Below are 17409 nucleotides of genomic sequence, written 5' to 3' on the forward strand. Positions count from 1 at the left end.
TTATTATTATTATTATTATTATTATTATGTTGTAAATATTACAATTAAAAGTCATGTAAAATACTGGTAAGTAGAATTATTTTATTTTAGACTAATGGAATAATGAAGAGGCTGGAGAAGCTCAATGGCACATCAAAAATAAAATCTAAGCGTCAGCCGAACGCTTCTTTCTTTCTTTCTTTCTTTCTTTCTTTCTTTCTTTCTTTTTTAAAATGCAAGTTACGAAATCCCTGAATAATACTACATCTCCCATAGTTCAACTTTTACAACCGCGCCTCTCGATGAGTGGGCGGGGATTCTCTTGTTTGGTCAATGAAAAAGCGAAAAAGTTACACAAGCGTCAGGATTTTGTAACACACACATTAGCTACTTTTTATTTGTTGCCACTCGTGATTGAGCCACCATCACTGTCTTCTAAGCTTTACATCGGACCGAGAAAACTGAGCACTGAAGCAAAAAGCATAGTTTTTTTTTAATTAACAAAGATAGAATAATCGAGCAATTTTTAATTATACAAGGACTTTACCTACGGTGACGACCCAGTCTTATATGTTTGGATCACTGAAAGTGAAAATGAAATAAATACAAACAACCGGGATGTATTTTTTGATTAAATAACAGATAAAACGCGTAACTGGTAGCTCTAGACGCGCGCGACAGATTCGGGTAGTGACAACGAGACAGAAGCGCGCGCTTAAAATATGGAGTTGAATTCAGTGATTTTGACCACTGGATCCTCGGTAGGCTTTTTCAAATTAGTAAACTATGGAATCGGCAAACTTCCCATCCCCGAAACAGCACAGAGGAACGTTTGGAAATGGAAAAACATCTCCACGTCTTTCGTACACAGCCTCCTAACTGGAGTGTGGTCTGTGCTTTGGTGAGTGCCAGAATTCCCCCACTTGTGTATAGGGAATATGTTCCTGTATGCACCGTCTGTTTGATGCCTTTATCGGGTGCTTGAGAATTTTATCAGACTGTAGGATCTTCTCAGCTATTAACGGATGTAGTTTAACAGACACATGGTAATTGATAAGATGCACGTAGACGACACACGTTTACCCCAGTGGTTCATGTAAATTGAAGATATGAACGTTTGTGATTTGTGCTAAACACCCAGCATTTTCACACATGTGGTGCATTTTCATTTTAAACGCCATTCCCTGATTATAAAACGTCTGCTTTTGTAGTTTTTGCATGCATCCCCAGATGGCTGAGGATTTGATAGAAACACACTCCGTTTTCTCTCACGCCTTGGTATCTGTATCAATCGGTGAGTATAAATCTTTATTATAAAAGCGTGTTATGATGCTATCCATAAAGCGGGATGTCCATGTGTTACCAAGCACTCCTCTCTGTCAGGTGCAACATTGCACCTGATAATAAGCATTGCAGTAATAAGACTGTGACATGAAACTTACTGCAAACATCCAGCATCATAGAAACCGACTGCATGTTGTCCCTCTTGGATTATTAGCTCTATTTGTGTATTGTGCTTTCATTTAACATCGCTCTTAAATGTTGCACAGTTGATTGCAATGTTTATTTCAACTAAAAAGTAGATAATTCCCATTCAAAATGCCAGAGATATTTTGAATACTTCGAGGAAACCCACATGCATTTGGCAGAAATGTTAACTGTAGCAGCAGAATGAATGGTTGGCTTTATGATCTGTCACATGCACGTGTGCTACCCCCAAGTCACATGACTCTTTGTGAATGGGCCTTTACTTTAAATTGTTATACTTTTACAATTTATAGCATTTTTTTTTACAGAAAATGTTATCTCTGCATAATATATGTCCATAAAAACTTCACTGCAAGGCATATGGGTTTGACATGTACATCCGCCAGTCTTGCTTAAACGTCTGAAGTAAACTTGATTCCAATGTGCTTCAATAGACAAAACATGAAGGACCGAATTCATGCATTCATCTTACAGGAAAAAAAAATCTTAATGAGTATTTTATTTTTTCAGTAAAATATCTATCTATGTTAAGGCTTGTTTTAGAAAATAAACACTGCTATCAGTGTAATGTGAGCTAAACAAATGGAATTGGTAAACGGGTGTGTATAATGAAAATGCTAATCAGTACATTTATATTAATGAGGTCTCCTATATTGAGCTTCATTTGCTGTTGATCTGCTCTAAAATGCAGTCTCCATGGAGACCCTCATATTTGGAGGTGGATATAAATAGCTCTCTGGAAATATCTTGGTTACCAACACAATTGTAGTCATGGGATCTGTTGCTTGAAAAACCTGTTGAATGATTCATGTCCATTGTTTGACAAATATAGTGTTAATATGCATTTTTGTGCTTCAGGTTATTTTATATATGACTTCTTTGATATGGTTATCAACCAGAAGATCAGTCATTCATGGGAGCTCCTTTTCCACCATGTTGTGGTGAGTAGACACAAAGCATGGTACATACAAATTCTGATTTATTTTGAAACTCATCCGCTTCGCTGTTGTATAGATAAATCATGAAATTCGCCCAAATTTAAAGCCTGTTTTTAGGACCATTAAAATTTTCTTGACAATTAAGCACATTTTCCTCCAGATTCTCACTTGTATTTTTAATCATCATAAGTAAACAGTTCAACAAATACTACCTTCATTTTTAAGTACCTTTATAACTAAATTAATATATCATTGCTTTTTGCCTTACAGATATGAGAATTTGTATGATAATAGTGCTTAATTTTCATGAAGATAACGTCATAAAATAATATGACAACAAATGATAAGAATGAAAAGAAAGCCACTGGCTAGTTGTGAAGGTGGTTCTAATGGTAAACAGTAACTTCATTCCAGAAGAGGTTTCTGTATTACTCATCCATCTAATAAAACTACACAGACCTGATTCTGCACCTCTTCAGTGTGCTCAAATAGCCAACCTGTCTGACCACCTTGTCTTTGCCATGTTTGTGGAATAGATGAGATACAGAATACAAACAAGTCTATAGCGAGGCCTTTTGAAAAAATCATTTGCATTAATTATCACAGCCAGTGTATCCTGCTGTGTTGCAATGGATGAGGAAGGACGTTGTCCAAACACTTGCATTGAGTTCAGCAGGTTTTCTGAGCTTTGGTTCTTTTGGGGTTCTGTGGCATAACCACTTGGTAAAGTAGCCAGCTTCATTCTGTGGTTCTGTTGTTGCTGTTGTTCCCTCCTTTTCTTGAGATCTCATTCAGTGAAGTGGCTGAAGGGGACATGCTGCCAGATTATTAATGGTACTGTGAGAATCGGGCAGACGCCCTCATCTCCACCCTGTCCCATCCTTCCCCACTGTTCATCATGAGCCAAACTGTAATAATAAGAGGAGCGTTGTTTTAGATTGCTTAGTTTGAATGGAATGCAGCCTGTCAACAAAGACCTTTTTTGTTGCTGGATCAGGTTGGACTGAACGTCTGTCTTGCCACACCAAAAATGCCATTATGATGTTTTATTTTCCATGAATCAAAATGTCTACAGGCGAAATGTTGAACTGTTGAAAGCCTTCTTTTTTGGAATTAAAAGATCATTGGAGCTTTAGATCATGTGCTCAAGATCAGTGTGGACGTCTTGCCCCACCCTATCCAGACTATGTGTAATTTTACCTTCAAATTTAATGCATTAATTATACACACTACCATTAGAAAAGTTCATAAATCTGTAAGATTTTGAAAAATGGTTTTGAAAGAAGGCTCATATGCTCTCCAAGGTATCTTTATTTGATCAAAAATACAGCAAAAACAGTTCTATTGTATAATATTACAATACAAAATAACTTGTGAATTGTTAAAACGGGGTTTTCAGCAAGCATTACTCCAATCTTCAGTCACATGTCCTTCAGAAATCTTTTTAATTCGTTGATTTGATGTTCAAGAAACATTTACTGTTATCAATGTTAAACAGTTGTGCTGCTTAATATATTTGTAATGTCTTTACTGTCGCTTTTGATCAATGAAGTAAGGTATCTTGCTGAATAAAAATATTTCTTTCAAAACAATCTTGCTGAATATACAGTATAAAATAAAAAACACTTGGCAAAAAAAAAAAGCCTTACTGATCTCAAACTTTTGAAAGGTAGAGTACATAAAATCAAGTCTGATTTGAGGTGAAGAGGAAGTGCGTGTATGGAAAAATAGTAATTCAGTTGAAGTGGAAAAACACTGGTGTTCTCAAATATCAGAATAGTAAGAAGTGACAACTTAAAAATGGTTGCTTGGCTGTCACTTTTGCGCATGCTGAAGTTTCCAGAGGTGGTTCTGTGGAAAACATCACACTGACCCAATAACATTTTTGGTATTTGGACTACCACAACCCTCCTTTAAACCGGTCTCTCAGAAATGGTGCTGCAGAAAGCAAATGTCTCTCATCCCCCATTCGTTTATAAGAATTGAGTTTGCTAATTAAAGCCTTCAAGTCTCATTCATTATTAGTGGTCATTCATACCATGCATGCAGATATGCAATCAGTGGAAAAATACAAAACAATGGAATAGTCCGATGGTTTGGCAAGTGTCTGGGAAGGGTGATTGTTTGTTCACTTATCCATAGAAAGCCTGAGGTGATTGTATTTGCTCACTGACAGATTTGACTCAATCGCTAAAGTGATGCAGTTGAGTGGTTCCATGCCAGGAAACTCAATTACAGCCCTCTGCATTTTCTGTAGAACCTGATAATCCAGCTCTGCTGTGTAAAACCTGTGGCTTTCCCTGACTTGTTCAAGAAGCTGTACTCTGGATAAAGTTGTCAGTAACATAAGTGGTAAACAAGTCCATTGTAGTAAGAAGTCCCTCTACACTTTTATGTACCTTATTGGATGGTGATGCAGTTATAATTGCAACTACACAGTAGGGAAGTTTCAACAAACTAGTTTTGCTTTTCTGATGTTTTTATCACTTTAAAGCACCACCATTACAACCAAAAGCATTCAGACAGACCTCTTTGATGTCTGAAACCATACAACGTTTGGATGTATATGGTAAACATCTCCTAAGAATGAACCTGAAATTAATCTGATTATTTGATTCGGTTATATTTTCTATTATTATTATTCTTTTTTTGCCCTTATGCCTTTACCTGGTAGATGTTTTGCAAATGACTAATTTCATTGTAAAATATTTCTTGTAAAATCTTATTGTAACAATTGTTAAAAATTATTAACCAATTGCTTGCTCACCAACATTAGTGATATCTAATACACAGTGTGGCTTCAGTTATTGAGCAAATGATAATGGAGAGTGCATACATTTACAGTAGGTCAGAGGTTAATAGCAAGCTCTGTTCTGTTGGAAGGGAAGTGGAAAGAATAAGAGGCAGCGGAGGAATGAAAGGGAAAGAATGTGTACGAGCGAGGGAACCACTTTTGGCTCCAGAGCTCTGTAGTGTATTTGTAGCTGCTGGATCCCTCCTCTTCTTGCAGCATGCATTCAGCATTTTCCAGACAGAAGCAGAGGCATCTGGTCCACATTTTCATGCTCCAGGACTCTTATAGACGACATCCCGTTGAATGCAAACCCCTTTGAAATTTCCTCTATAACCTGTAGACCTTAAAGCCCCTGGGTTCTCTCTGAAGAATTCCCACATCATGAGAGACCTGTATTTGTGCTTACTTAAACAAACCTTCCAGAACATCATGCTGTCTGGGCAAAAACAACCCACTTGTAAATAAGTCTTCCCAGCAGCCAAAAAAATAGACATGCCATTTATATTCTGAGAACCTCCTGTTTATTTTTTTGAATGGAACTTCCTTGAAGTATGAAGTAGCTTCATCTGATTTGTTTATTTTTCCACTGTAGTTGAAGATGTAGGTGAACTTCACCATGATGTGAGTGACGATAGCAAACAAAAGAATGCTGCCAACCTAGAAACACTTGGTTGTGGCAGGTTCGGTGTATACCTTACTGAGATTTAGGGCTGAAGGCGAACGGTCTTGTTTGATTCAGAGCGTTTCAATTCCTTGAGTCTGAGTTACTAGTGGATCTGGAGCTATCTGCCATAGTACATGTTGTTGCCATGGAAACTGTGTTGTGCATGTGTGTATGCATGATGCTATGCATGGCTCCCAAATGATGAATTAGGGGTCGGCAATATGGCAAAAATATATCAAAATTCGCAATTTTATCAAAAACCTTTGTCATGTTAGTTTTACTATTTTGCAAGTTGTGTGAGCAGTACAAGCCAAACTTATTTTCCTATTTTAAAAACAAAGCTTTATAAGGTTGCAAAATATAAAATAAAAAGAATGGCAGACATTTAGGCCAAAGTGGACCACTCAAAACATGAATAAAATCTGTTGTTCCTTTTCAGTCACTCATTGTCCAGTCACCATCATGTTAAGTGTGTGTTGCCCTGCCTGTGTGCCTGTTATTTGGATTACTCTCGTTAAACTTTGTGTTGGAACATTACTCTTCATCTTATGTCTTCCTCGCAACAATCGGTGACAGATTACCAGACCTAAAATGAACTCCGCTGTGAAATTCACAGCCGAGCCTTGATTTTCTTACTTTTACGGAAAGTTTCTGTCATCTCGTCTGTCACCTGCACACACAATGACAAGACCCTGAAGTCTCAGTTCTGGATCGAGGTGAATTACTGGAGACTGGAAAAATCCATCCGTCGGCTCCCAGATGTCGGCAGTCACGCCATCAACATCTTGGCTCCTCCCTGGGCTGTCGGCATGGTGAGCTTGTGGTTTAAATTGTCCGCATTAAATTGTTCAAAAGTCACATTTATATTTTTACTAGCACGAAATTTCTGTATTAATTCAAATACTTTTACGCTTTGTCAACTGAAGACTCTTGACAAAACGTATTGTGGTTTCCAAAAATTAATTTTTTCCAATTAAAATTAAAAATTAAAGCGGTACAGCTGTTTTCAACACTGATAATACTAAATATTTCCAAAGCAGCATATTAGAATGATTTCTGAAGGATCATGTTACAATGAAGACTGGAGTAATGATGCTAAAAATTCAGCTTTACCATCAAGGGTTAATGAGCTGCTGGATTCATGAATATAAATCAGGTTTTGTGCTTTAGCTAGAACTGATTTGCTGAAATCAAAATGGGTATGATAATAGGTGAGCGCCAGCCAGTGAGATTGTCGTTTGCAATCCCACTACCCACTACCTGAAAACGCGGCTGTTCTTAAAAGCTGAAGAATTCCATAGGATTGCCGTTAATTTGACCGGAAAATACAACAAAGAATATTGTTTAAATGTAGCGAGTCAATTCACTCACTCACTCTCTCTTTTTCACTCTCTGTGTGTGTGTGTGTGTGAGAGAGCGAGAACGAGATGGCGATGTGCGCCTTCACACTAGTGTTTACGGTAGGCTACATTAAACACAGGTGCGCTGCGCATCCCTTGAGATGAACTGAGAAATATCACAGATTGTTTGACTGAGAGTGAAACTCTGAAGCCCTCAGCCAGAGTCTGAGTGTTCGCGAGTGAAAATATATCTGTGCTAAACTTATAGGCCTACTTAGCCTCCAACTCACACACTGGCGAGTAAAAGCTGAGAATTTAGTAGCCATTGGCTAATATTAGACATCATTTAGTCGCCAGAATGAAGATTTAAGCCGTGTTTCCACCGAAATTAACCGGAACATTTGTACCAGGAACCTTTTTTCCCAGGAACTTTTTTCCCCCCAGACCTGTTGCTTTCTGCGTTTCCACCGCGGTGTAAAGTACCGGGAAGATTAGGCAAATAGACTGGTGACGTAGCTCTGCGTGCGTTTCTCAATACAAAGTACGCTGATTTTGGATGTGCATCCTCCTCGGTAATTCAGACTTTGTGCATTCGTCTCAGGAGTGTGATGTCTGCGACGAACAAGTCCGGTAAATCTGTAAACAGCAGTGTACTTGATAACTTCAGTCAGCTGACCATGGCTACTGCAATTTTCCTCTCTGTATTTTTACAATAAAAAGAAATAGGATATCAAATACCACTGCATCCTTTCGTTTTCATTTTAACATAAGAACAGCTGCAGAAATGTACTTAGTTCAGGGATGTGTATATATATATATATATATATATATATATATATATATATATATATATATATATATATATACATACACAGCCATAACAATGAAACGAAATATTATATAAATTTGCCTTTTTTATTTTCATTTTAACATATAGATAAATTGAATACAGACCAAAGAAAACCTGTTAGATTTACCCCGCAGCTGAATTATATTTTGTTTAACCACTAAAGAGAAATCCGAGCCAGCGGCACACATCAGAAGGTCTAGCCGAGGTGAGGCTGCTTCTCGGCGGATAGATGATCACTGAGCTCTCGCTGATTGCGTGGAGCTGACCGTCTCTGAGATCGGCGAAAATAGGCGCTGTCTTTATAAATAAACCACAGATTTGAGTTTTAAACAACTACATTCTCACCTGAAATACTTTTTAAATTACATTTCATGACACAATAACAGTAATATTTTAAAAATGTTGATCCGAATAAATGGTGGTTGAACTCAACCAATGCTGCGTGAACTCAACCAATCAGGATGTTTAGTGCCCAAGTCCCGCCCCAAAAAGTTCCGAAACTTTGGAAAAAGTACCACCTCGCCAGCAGGGACTTTCTGAGGGGCATTTTTTTTATCCGGAACTTTATTTAGTTCCTGGTTCCTGCGGTGGAAACACACAGAGTACCAGGCGAAAGTCCCTAGTTCCTGGGTAAAGTTCCTGCGGTGGAAACGGGGCATATGTCATATATGTGAGTGATTTACTCGCAAATTAAGAGGGTTGTGTAAGTAAAAAAATATTTTGCATTGCAATCATATTTCACAATATGTCTGTTTTTACTTAACTTTTGATCAATTTTTTTTTTTTTTTTACCTTTTAAAAGAAAATCCCAAACCAATCCCAAAAGTTTAAACAGTTGTGTTTCTATTTATTTTTTGGGTCCTGTTATTCTATGACCAGGGATTTATGGGGTTTTACTGACCCAAACCTGCCTTCCTCAGGGTCATGTCATGTTTAACCTGTCTTGTCAGGGTGAGGATGTGGACTTTGTCCTGACTATGACTGAGTAAACATCTCCACAAAGCTCATCATTATCATTTACAAGAGGGATGGGTATAAGAGTGTCAGTATCTCCTACACTTTATAGTCTTTATTTCCATTCCAATTATCCATTTGCATTCACAGTATCTATTTCTAGAACTTTATTAAATCAATTTATTGACCCATTTTCCTCCGGCCACAAAAGATTAGTGCTTTTTCTTGGCGTCTTAGATTGTGGAGATTAAATAGACCTATTTCCAGTAGGTTGTGTAGAATTGTTGCTAATTGTTTGTCAGTTTGTCGGGGAGGAAAAAAATTTTAACCGTTGCAACTGAATATGTTTAATTAGTTAAGTACAATATCTCACATGGGGGCATTTTTAAAATGATGCAGCTGAATCAGAGTTCATCTGAAAAGATTGTTTCAATTAATGCTCTCATAGTTACAGGACCAAGCAGAATTGTGAAACTAGTCAAACGACAACCTTTTTTAGGAAACTTAATGGGTAAATAAATTAAAATCGTTGTAATATTCATGATGTTGTTTAATGACAAATTCATTGCGAAAATACTGTGAATGTTCAAGATTGTCCCAGCTCAACCCTCATCTCACAATCTTAAAAATCATCAATGATTCATGAGAATGTTGGACTCATAAACACACACTCACATATTCATCCATCTTTTATCTGTTAAACTGTGCCACACCCGTTGAGTTCACGTCTCTCAACCTTTATTTCATATGGCTATATTTCCACATACCCACTCCACCTTCAGCTTCATGTCCCAGCCCAGTTTCACTCTCTCTCACACCCTCTGGCCCCTCCTCGCTCTCAGATGCCTTTAAATGGGTGGCTCTGCTTTCTGTGTTTGTGTCTGTTCTTAGACTGGGATTGGAATCTGGAGGATCTGCCTTACAGACCCGCTGCACTGTATTTGTTTATATAAAAAAAAACACTTAAAGACACAGTTCTCCTGTTTTCTCACCATTTATATGATCACCTTGTGTGAGGAACAAACAAATTTGAGTTAGGTTAGTCATTATTTTGGTTATTATTAGGTTTAGGTTAATGTTATAAATGTATTTACTATTACTTTCAATCAGTTTAATGCATTCTTGCTGAATTAAATCCTTTCAACACAATCTTTTATAAGTAATGTAAATTGTGCACAATTTGGATGGTCCTCTTTTATGGTGTTTTTATTCTTAAATCATCGTAAAAATGACAGAATACATTTTTTTTTGGTAAATATATATGTGTGTGTGTTCATGTTTATCTTCAACAAAGCATGTGTCATCTCTTGTTAGTGCACTTGTCTGTTCTTCTTTCATCACCTCATGTGGTCTGAAGCCATTGGCATCTGCACTCTATTTCTCACTGAGCTTCAGTATTTATCACATGCTGATCAACTAGGCCTGCTGGCAAATTGTTCTGAATGAGTTTCACCTGTTTAACTGGTTTGAGACTGGTACTGCTGTATCCCCCCCCCCCCCATCCAGTTCCTCAGGAGGAGCCTTTTTGGTCCCGTGCCAAATGCCATTTGTATGTCTCCCATGTAGTTTTTTTTTTTGTGTGTGACTGTTGTTATTGGATCAGTAGTACTTTTTATGCACAATAGTATTGAAAAAAATTCAGATGTGATCTGCATGTGCTTTTTTTATTGCTCCTACGCTTTGGCTTACCAACTTTATTGGGCTTTGTGTGTGTGAGTGAATAAGATTATTTCGCATGACTGCAGATGGATTACGAGAATAATCTGGCTAATTCATATTCACGTTGATTGTTCTGTTGGTGTCTGCAGCAGTACGTTGAAGTGGATTGTTTTTTGTGAAGTCATTTATTTGTATAGATTTGAAAGCAGCTTTATAAGAAGTTGTTTAGTTTGATTTCAAGTGTAAAAGTATCTTGTGCTACTTTTGTGATAATTTTCTTATCATATTTATTCAAGCATCTTGTAAAGGTTCAAAGCCATTATATGCACTACTGTTATAATATCACTTATTAAAGGCTGCTTTGATGAATAGAAATTTTAAACGGACAGCATTTATTTAAACTTATGTAGCATTATAAATCCTTAATGTCAATTTAAATCTATCACATCAATTTAAAACATCCTTACTGGATAGAAGTGTACTATACATTTACAATAAAATATACATTTAATCAGTATATGTGTTCACTGAGAATGGACCCTATGCCGTCGTGAGCGCTATGTTCAACCAGGAGCTGCAGGGACACAACTGTTCACATAAAGCATCATGTTATGTGATGTATATGACATGAAGACTTTGCTCTTTTTCTGTCAATGATTATTTTCTTTTTAAGGCCGAGAAGGAAGTTGAAGAGTGTTTTATCTCTTTATTACACTTGACATTCAAATATTACAAATGGTACAATATTGAGTTTTTGTTTTTGATGTCTTTTGTAACACCTGTTGACCTCATTTAGTGTAGATGACCGTCTTGTTTGCATTTCACTTTCATTTAGTAATATGAAATCTATTCATCCACTTATTCTCATCAGGCTTTGATCACTTCCTTATGGTGTTCTTGTCACCTTAAGGAGAGATAGGGTCTCCTAAAGATAACGGGTTTGTTTGTGATGTTCAAAGATTTATTCAGTTGTGTAAGTGGAGATGTTGACCTCACCAAGGCAAAGACAAAGGTCAACATCCTCTCAGTCATGAGACTGAGGACACAAATCTTATGTGGTAATCATGCGTCTTTATATGATTTACATAAATCATGTTCACCGAGCTAACAGTCCTGCTAAACCAACAGTTTTCAGTTGTAACCGTTTTTAGTCAGTGATCTGACTGCAGACCACTTTTAGACACTGTAAAGCAAACTCTGTGTTTACGGTCCACATAGCAGAATGCATGGTCAGCTTCTGTCATGCTTTGCTTTATGAATGGCGCATACATGCCACATATTGCTATAAAGAGATGTTTGAATTTTAAGCTTTTAAAAGCCATTATACATTACTTGCCTGCTTCATGCCTACTGAGAGAGGCACTGGCGGTCCTGCTGTGACATTCCTCACCACAAGGACCAGCCGGGTGTCATGTGAACAGGGTTGCATTGCAGACTCATCTGGGCAACCAGTGAATCATGTCCTGTTACCAAAGGAGTTAATGGTTCTGGTAGAGGATTTGCCATTGTACATGTTTCATAAACTTTAATAAAACTGTATAAATTACAGAAGTTAGTAGTTAATAGTTCTTTAAGTTTCTCATGGTTTTGATTTGTTTTTATATTTGACTGCCTTTTGGTTAGGGATTCATGGAAATGAGATACCAAGAGGAAAATGTCTTAATGAATTTGAAATCTAAATGCTCCATATTAGTTTTGCATTAATAAGTGTAAGTAGGAGCTTTTGATTGCTTAATAGTTCAGATTAATATATGCACACTTTTCATAATGTTTTTGTAATGTTAGGCATAGACTGCCACCTAGTGGAAGATTAGAAAAACGTTTTACATTTTTCTTTTGGATGAAAATTTATAAAAATAAAAATAAAAAGATTTTCTAAATTTTTCATAAGTTACTTTATCAATGTACATTTTATACAAAAGTAAATATTTTTATCTTTTTAGTTTATCTTTTTAAAAGATGTCACATAGTCACAATGTTTACATACTTCTGTGCTTTAAATCAACTTTTTTTTTTTTTTTTTCTGGGAGTTCTCAGAGCTTGTTGGTTTGGTTTAGGACTCTTTATAAGGATTATTATAAATGCTTACACTTCCAAAATCAAGGTCGCAATCACGATTGCTCTGTTAGTAATCTTGACCAAAGCTTTTACTAGGGTTTGTTTGAACTGTAGATCTCCAGCTGGATTCGTGTCACTCATGGTGATGGCTTTGGTTGTTGTCATGTTGCGTTTAGGATTGATCAACGGAGCCTTTGTATTCCTGTCCTCAGCCTGTAGTCAGATGATACAGAACACAAGCTCATTTGTTTTCTTTTTGCCTCCCAGCAGATTAATGTTGAGAAGACGAAAGAGTTGCTGCTGAAATTAAGCACATTAGTCTGTGTATGATTTAATTGGCCTATTTAAACCTAATGACTTCCTACAGATGAATGAACATGTCAAACAACATCTTTAAAAATGCTTTTAAAAAATCATGTTACGATGAATAATTAATTGTTTGTTGAAGGTAATGTTTGTAATAAGTTGGATAAATAATGTAATCTATGTAGTGAACTTAAAATTCATGGGCAGCTGTGGAAATGCAACCAAAAATTCTGGAAACAAATGGAATATTGAATCCAATGTTTAAAATAGGTTTTAAACATAATCATATTTAGATTTTTAATGTTTAAAATTGTTTTGGAATGAACTATTACTTGAAAGTTTTCCATGGCAAATGTTTAGTGCATTGCTGTTAATAAAGCATCTCAATTTCTTTTGTTTGCAGGTGATCACCTGTTTCGGGATCTCGGTGTTGACCTATAGGTATGTGGGTTTTGCAGTGGTGGCTCTGTTGGTGGAGATCAATTCAATCTTTCTGCACCTGAGGCAAGTGCTCCGCATGGCCAGCTTGGCCAAAAGTACATTTTACCGAGTCAACAGCATGATAAACCTGGGCACCTATGTAGTGTTTCGTATCAACACTCTGGCCTGGATGACCCGCTGGCTGGTGCTGAATCGTGACCTCATCCCCTTGGTCAGCTACACCATCGGCAGCGTGGGTCTGGCCATCATGACTGCCATGAACATTGTGCTGTTTTACCGTCTGATGAGAAGTGACTTCATGAAGTCTAGCCGTGAGAAGGAGGTGAGCAAAGAGAAGGAAAAAGAAATGTAGGAAGCGGACTCCTCTCACTCTAGTTTCAGTTCCAACCAAATCCGCTCATCGTCACCATTCCCTCACTTTGGGGAAAATGTCTTTTTCAACGCGCTGACTTCATTCCTGCAACACCTGATTGTCAACTAGACCGAAGTTCTAGGCACCTTTACTTAAACTCACGTAGACCTCAAGCTGTGCTAAGCTTTTTATGATGGCTGTTGTCAGGTTTACAGATGTGTAAAATAATGGACGACATATGTTTATACATGCAACTTGATGCTTAAATACACATGCATGATATATCCAATGGCTCAAAACTTATGTTATAATGTAATAAGTTCAAATGAACTTGATCTGCTTCTTTTAATCTAATCATATGCTTATGTTGAGATTTGAGAGCTTGGTTTATTTATTAAAACCTAAGCTAAAACTGTTTTCTAGCCTCTAACACCTACAGCTGCTACCTCATGAGCTTGTAGCAGTAGCATCCTAATTCTATACGGTTTATAAATGGACAGTTCATGCAAATGAAAAAGCTCTTCTGTGGAACACAACTGGAGACATTTTGTTCTTGCTGCTCTATTTCATACAAAGTAATGAAAGTGTATTGCTACTTGGGCTGTCAAGTTCTAACATCATCATAAAAGTCATGTAACAGTTGCCCATTTGATATATTTGAAGTCTTTTGAAGCCCTATTATAGATTCGATGACTGGTATTTCATTTTTTGGTGAACTGATGGAATTCCATTACAGCTTGTTTTTAGTTTAAATTCTCTGTACTGACTAGAAATAATTAATGAAGTGACCATGAACAGGAAGTACTGTATTCTGCAAGGTTGGGGTAAACATGACTGTAGTTTTACCTTGTGGATGAATACCACTATTCTCAGTTGATCTGTTACCCTTTAAGTGGAGAATCAGAATCTTGATGCTGGAGTCTTCACAACAGCTATCAGGATTGAAACACTCCTGCTCATTACATGTCATTACAACTGAACAATACATGTGGGGTTTGAGATCTGACAGGATCGTTGTTGCACAAATCATGCCTATAGGTGGCACTACACACGTACACAACAGTGACCTCATGTGCGATTATGCTATTATTTAATAAAAGAGGCGATGATTAAAGCGGAACTAATTTTGATTTAAATACGATGAACCTTTTTAAAAAAAATAAAAGTTTGTAATTTTGTTTATTTTTGTTTAATTTTGAATTTTTTGTAATTTATTTGTACTTCATGTCATTGATTGTAATGGTTGGAGGCAAATTGCAAAAAAAAAAAAAAGGTAGCTTTTGAGAACAAAATGAATGATGGAAAAATATGTTGTGATTTTGTTGGTGGTAAACAAAGGTCCTGGTCAGGTGTACTAAAGTCAAGGCATTTATTTAGCTGCTTTATGTACTCTGTGCCATTGAGATTGTAGACTGAATTCTAATTCTAATTTGATTGGGCATTAGTGGCTTGTCTGTCTGGCGGGAAAGTTTACACTCTGAAACCACATGTAGCATCACCGACTTGTGCCACAAAACTATTTTTTATTCATGATGTTTAATTGCATTTTAATCTGGTGTACTCCTGCCTTATTTTTACTGTTTGAAGGAGGGATAAATAACTAAGGGAAAAAAAGCTACTCGCATTGAAATTAAAATGACTTTTAGCAAGCAAGTGAAAAATAGAAAAATGTGCACTGAAATGGCAAAACTTTTGAGGTTTGTTGGCAGCTTCATATTGAGACTGTGCTTGTATATTTGCTTCCTTAGTGAGGTAACTGGTATCTCAGTGTATATGGGGTATACATTTTTGTTTTTGAGAGAAAACCGATGTGACTTTTTAAAGATCATTTTAGCAATGCGGTTGTTCTTCACTTGAGAGTGCAATTCTGTACTGTGTTTGGTGAAAGATAAGCAAGTGTTGGATTGTGGATCTGATTTTTATTTTTGAGCATAGTGTTGCAGTGTTTTCCAAAGCCGAAATAAAAAAAATCACAGCTGGAAAAAGATATGTGCCAACATCCAAGGGAGCAAAATTAAAGGAAATTGGTATTTTCCATTCGCTCACTTTATTTTTTTACCCTTGCTGTTTTAGCTAGTCTAATCATTTTAAGTTTTAAACAATTGTATCTAAAATGTCTATAGCATTTTTATTTTTGTTTGGATTAATTGTTTTGTAATTAATATCAAAGTAATTTGTATATGACCTTTATATTGTAAATTGTGAAATAAAATGTTATTAATACTTTATTTGAGGTTATTGTTTTGAAAAGTTGGGAATATACTTTATATTGAATAATACTTGATAATACTTCGATTTATATAACATTAAACAACTTGTGTAGCTACACTTTTGTTTTTTACGGTTTATTATTTTTTCAGATCACATAATGTTTTAGACAAAAATTGGGGTACAATTTAGTCTATATTTAGGTTTGCTCTAAAGCAGTGTTTCCCGACCATTGTGCCCTGACAGGTTTTCAGGTGTGCCTTTAAAAATTATAAAAGTGTCTATATTATATTTCATTATTATTATTATTATTATTTTAAATCAATGCCATTGGTCATCTTTAAGTCTGTTTGTGGTTTTACAAAAAGGGCCGTTCAAAGGACAACCAAAACAAATCTTGCCATCACTCACTGGTCAAACACCTCGTTACTCCACCGGAGCTTGATTTTCATAAAATGTTAATATTATAAAGGCACATTTAGTGTCTGATTATACATAAACCCAATACCAACTCTTGATGTAATGTTTATTATTTTTATGTTCGTTTTTTTTAAGTGTTTTTACATTTCCTGAAAATGGTAGTGCTTTTGGGCCGGTTTACGTTTCTGTCCGACACTAATGATATGTAAATATGTTATTTTGTCATCACCAATAACATTAAGCTACCTATGACTTTGTGTTCCTAGCTACACTCTCAGAAATAAGGGTACAAAACTTGTCACTGGGGCAGTACCTTTACAAAAGGTACACTTTTGTACCTATTGGGTTCTAATATACATTTTAAGTACTAATATGTACCTTTAAGGTACCAATAGGACCCTTTAGGTATAAATATGTACCTTTTGAAAAGGTAATGTTACCGCCTTAGTGACAGCTGTTGTAGCTTTATTTCTGAGAGTGTACCTGACTTAAATTGAAATTATATTAAATTAAATGTATGCATTTAGCAGACGCTTTTATCCAAAGCGACTTACAGTGCATTCAGGCTATACATTTTTACCTATCATGTTTTCCCGGGGAATCGAACCCCCAACCTTGCGCTTGATAGCGCAATGCTCTACCAATTGAGCTACAGCAACACTCCACCCAAAATTTAACATTTTGTCATTAATCTCTTACTTCCATGTCGTTCCAAACCCATAAAAGCTTTGTTTGTCTTCAGAGCACAATTTAATATATTTTGGATGAAAACCGGGAGGCTTGTGACCAGTACTGATTACCAGGGCCCCAAAGGAAGAGAGGGCCCTTGAAAAGTCTGGAATATATATTTTCAAGCGGGGGGACTGCCTTTGCATAGGGCCCGGGATCTTGTGCAGCGCCCCTTCTTGTGACTGTCCAAGTAAATACACTGTCAAGGTCCAGAAAATCCCATCAGGAC

At 36.5% G+C, this 17409-nt stretch overlaps 1 protein-coding gene across 1 annotated transcript; it reads left to right on the forward strand.

The window, feature by feature from the left end:
* Window positions 1-317: 317 nt before the first annotated feature.
* Window positions 318-16022, forward strand: LOC132122704 (TLC domain-containing protein 2). Its single transcript, XM_059533044.1, has 4 exons — window positions 318-880; window positions 1191-1273; window positions 2326-2408; window positions 13434-16022. Exons 1-4 carry the CDS (start codon window positions 702-704, stop codon window positions 13821-13823), a joined length of 735 nt encoding a protein of 244 aa, XP_059389027.1. The 5' UTR covers window positions 318-701; the 3' UTR covers window positions 13824-16022.
* The last annotated feature ends 1387 nt before the right edge of the window (window positions 16023-17409 follow it).

The sequence above is a fragment of the Carassius carassius genome, chromosome 41 (assembly GCF_963082965.1).
Source record: "Carassius carassius chromosome 41, fCarCar2.1, whole genome shotgun sequence".
NCBI lineage: Eukaryota > Metazoa > Chordata > Actinopteri > Cypriniformes > Cyprinidae > Carassius > Carassius carassius.

Bases quoted from the DNA above. Each gene is read 5' to 3' on its own strand.
- LOC132122704 (XM_059533044.1), top strand. From the start codon at position 702: ATGGAGTTGAATTCAGTGATTTTGACCACTGGATCCTCGGTAGGCTTT. The intron at 1,274-2,325 runs GTGAGTATAAAT...TTTGTGCTTCAG, and splicing joins CTTGGTATCTGTATCAATCG to GTTATTTTATATATGACTTC. The intron at 2,409-13,433 runs GTGAGTAGACAC...TTTTGTTTGCAG, and splicing joins TCCTTTTCCACCATGTTGTG to GTGATCACCTGTTTCGGGAT.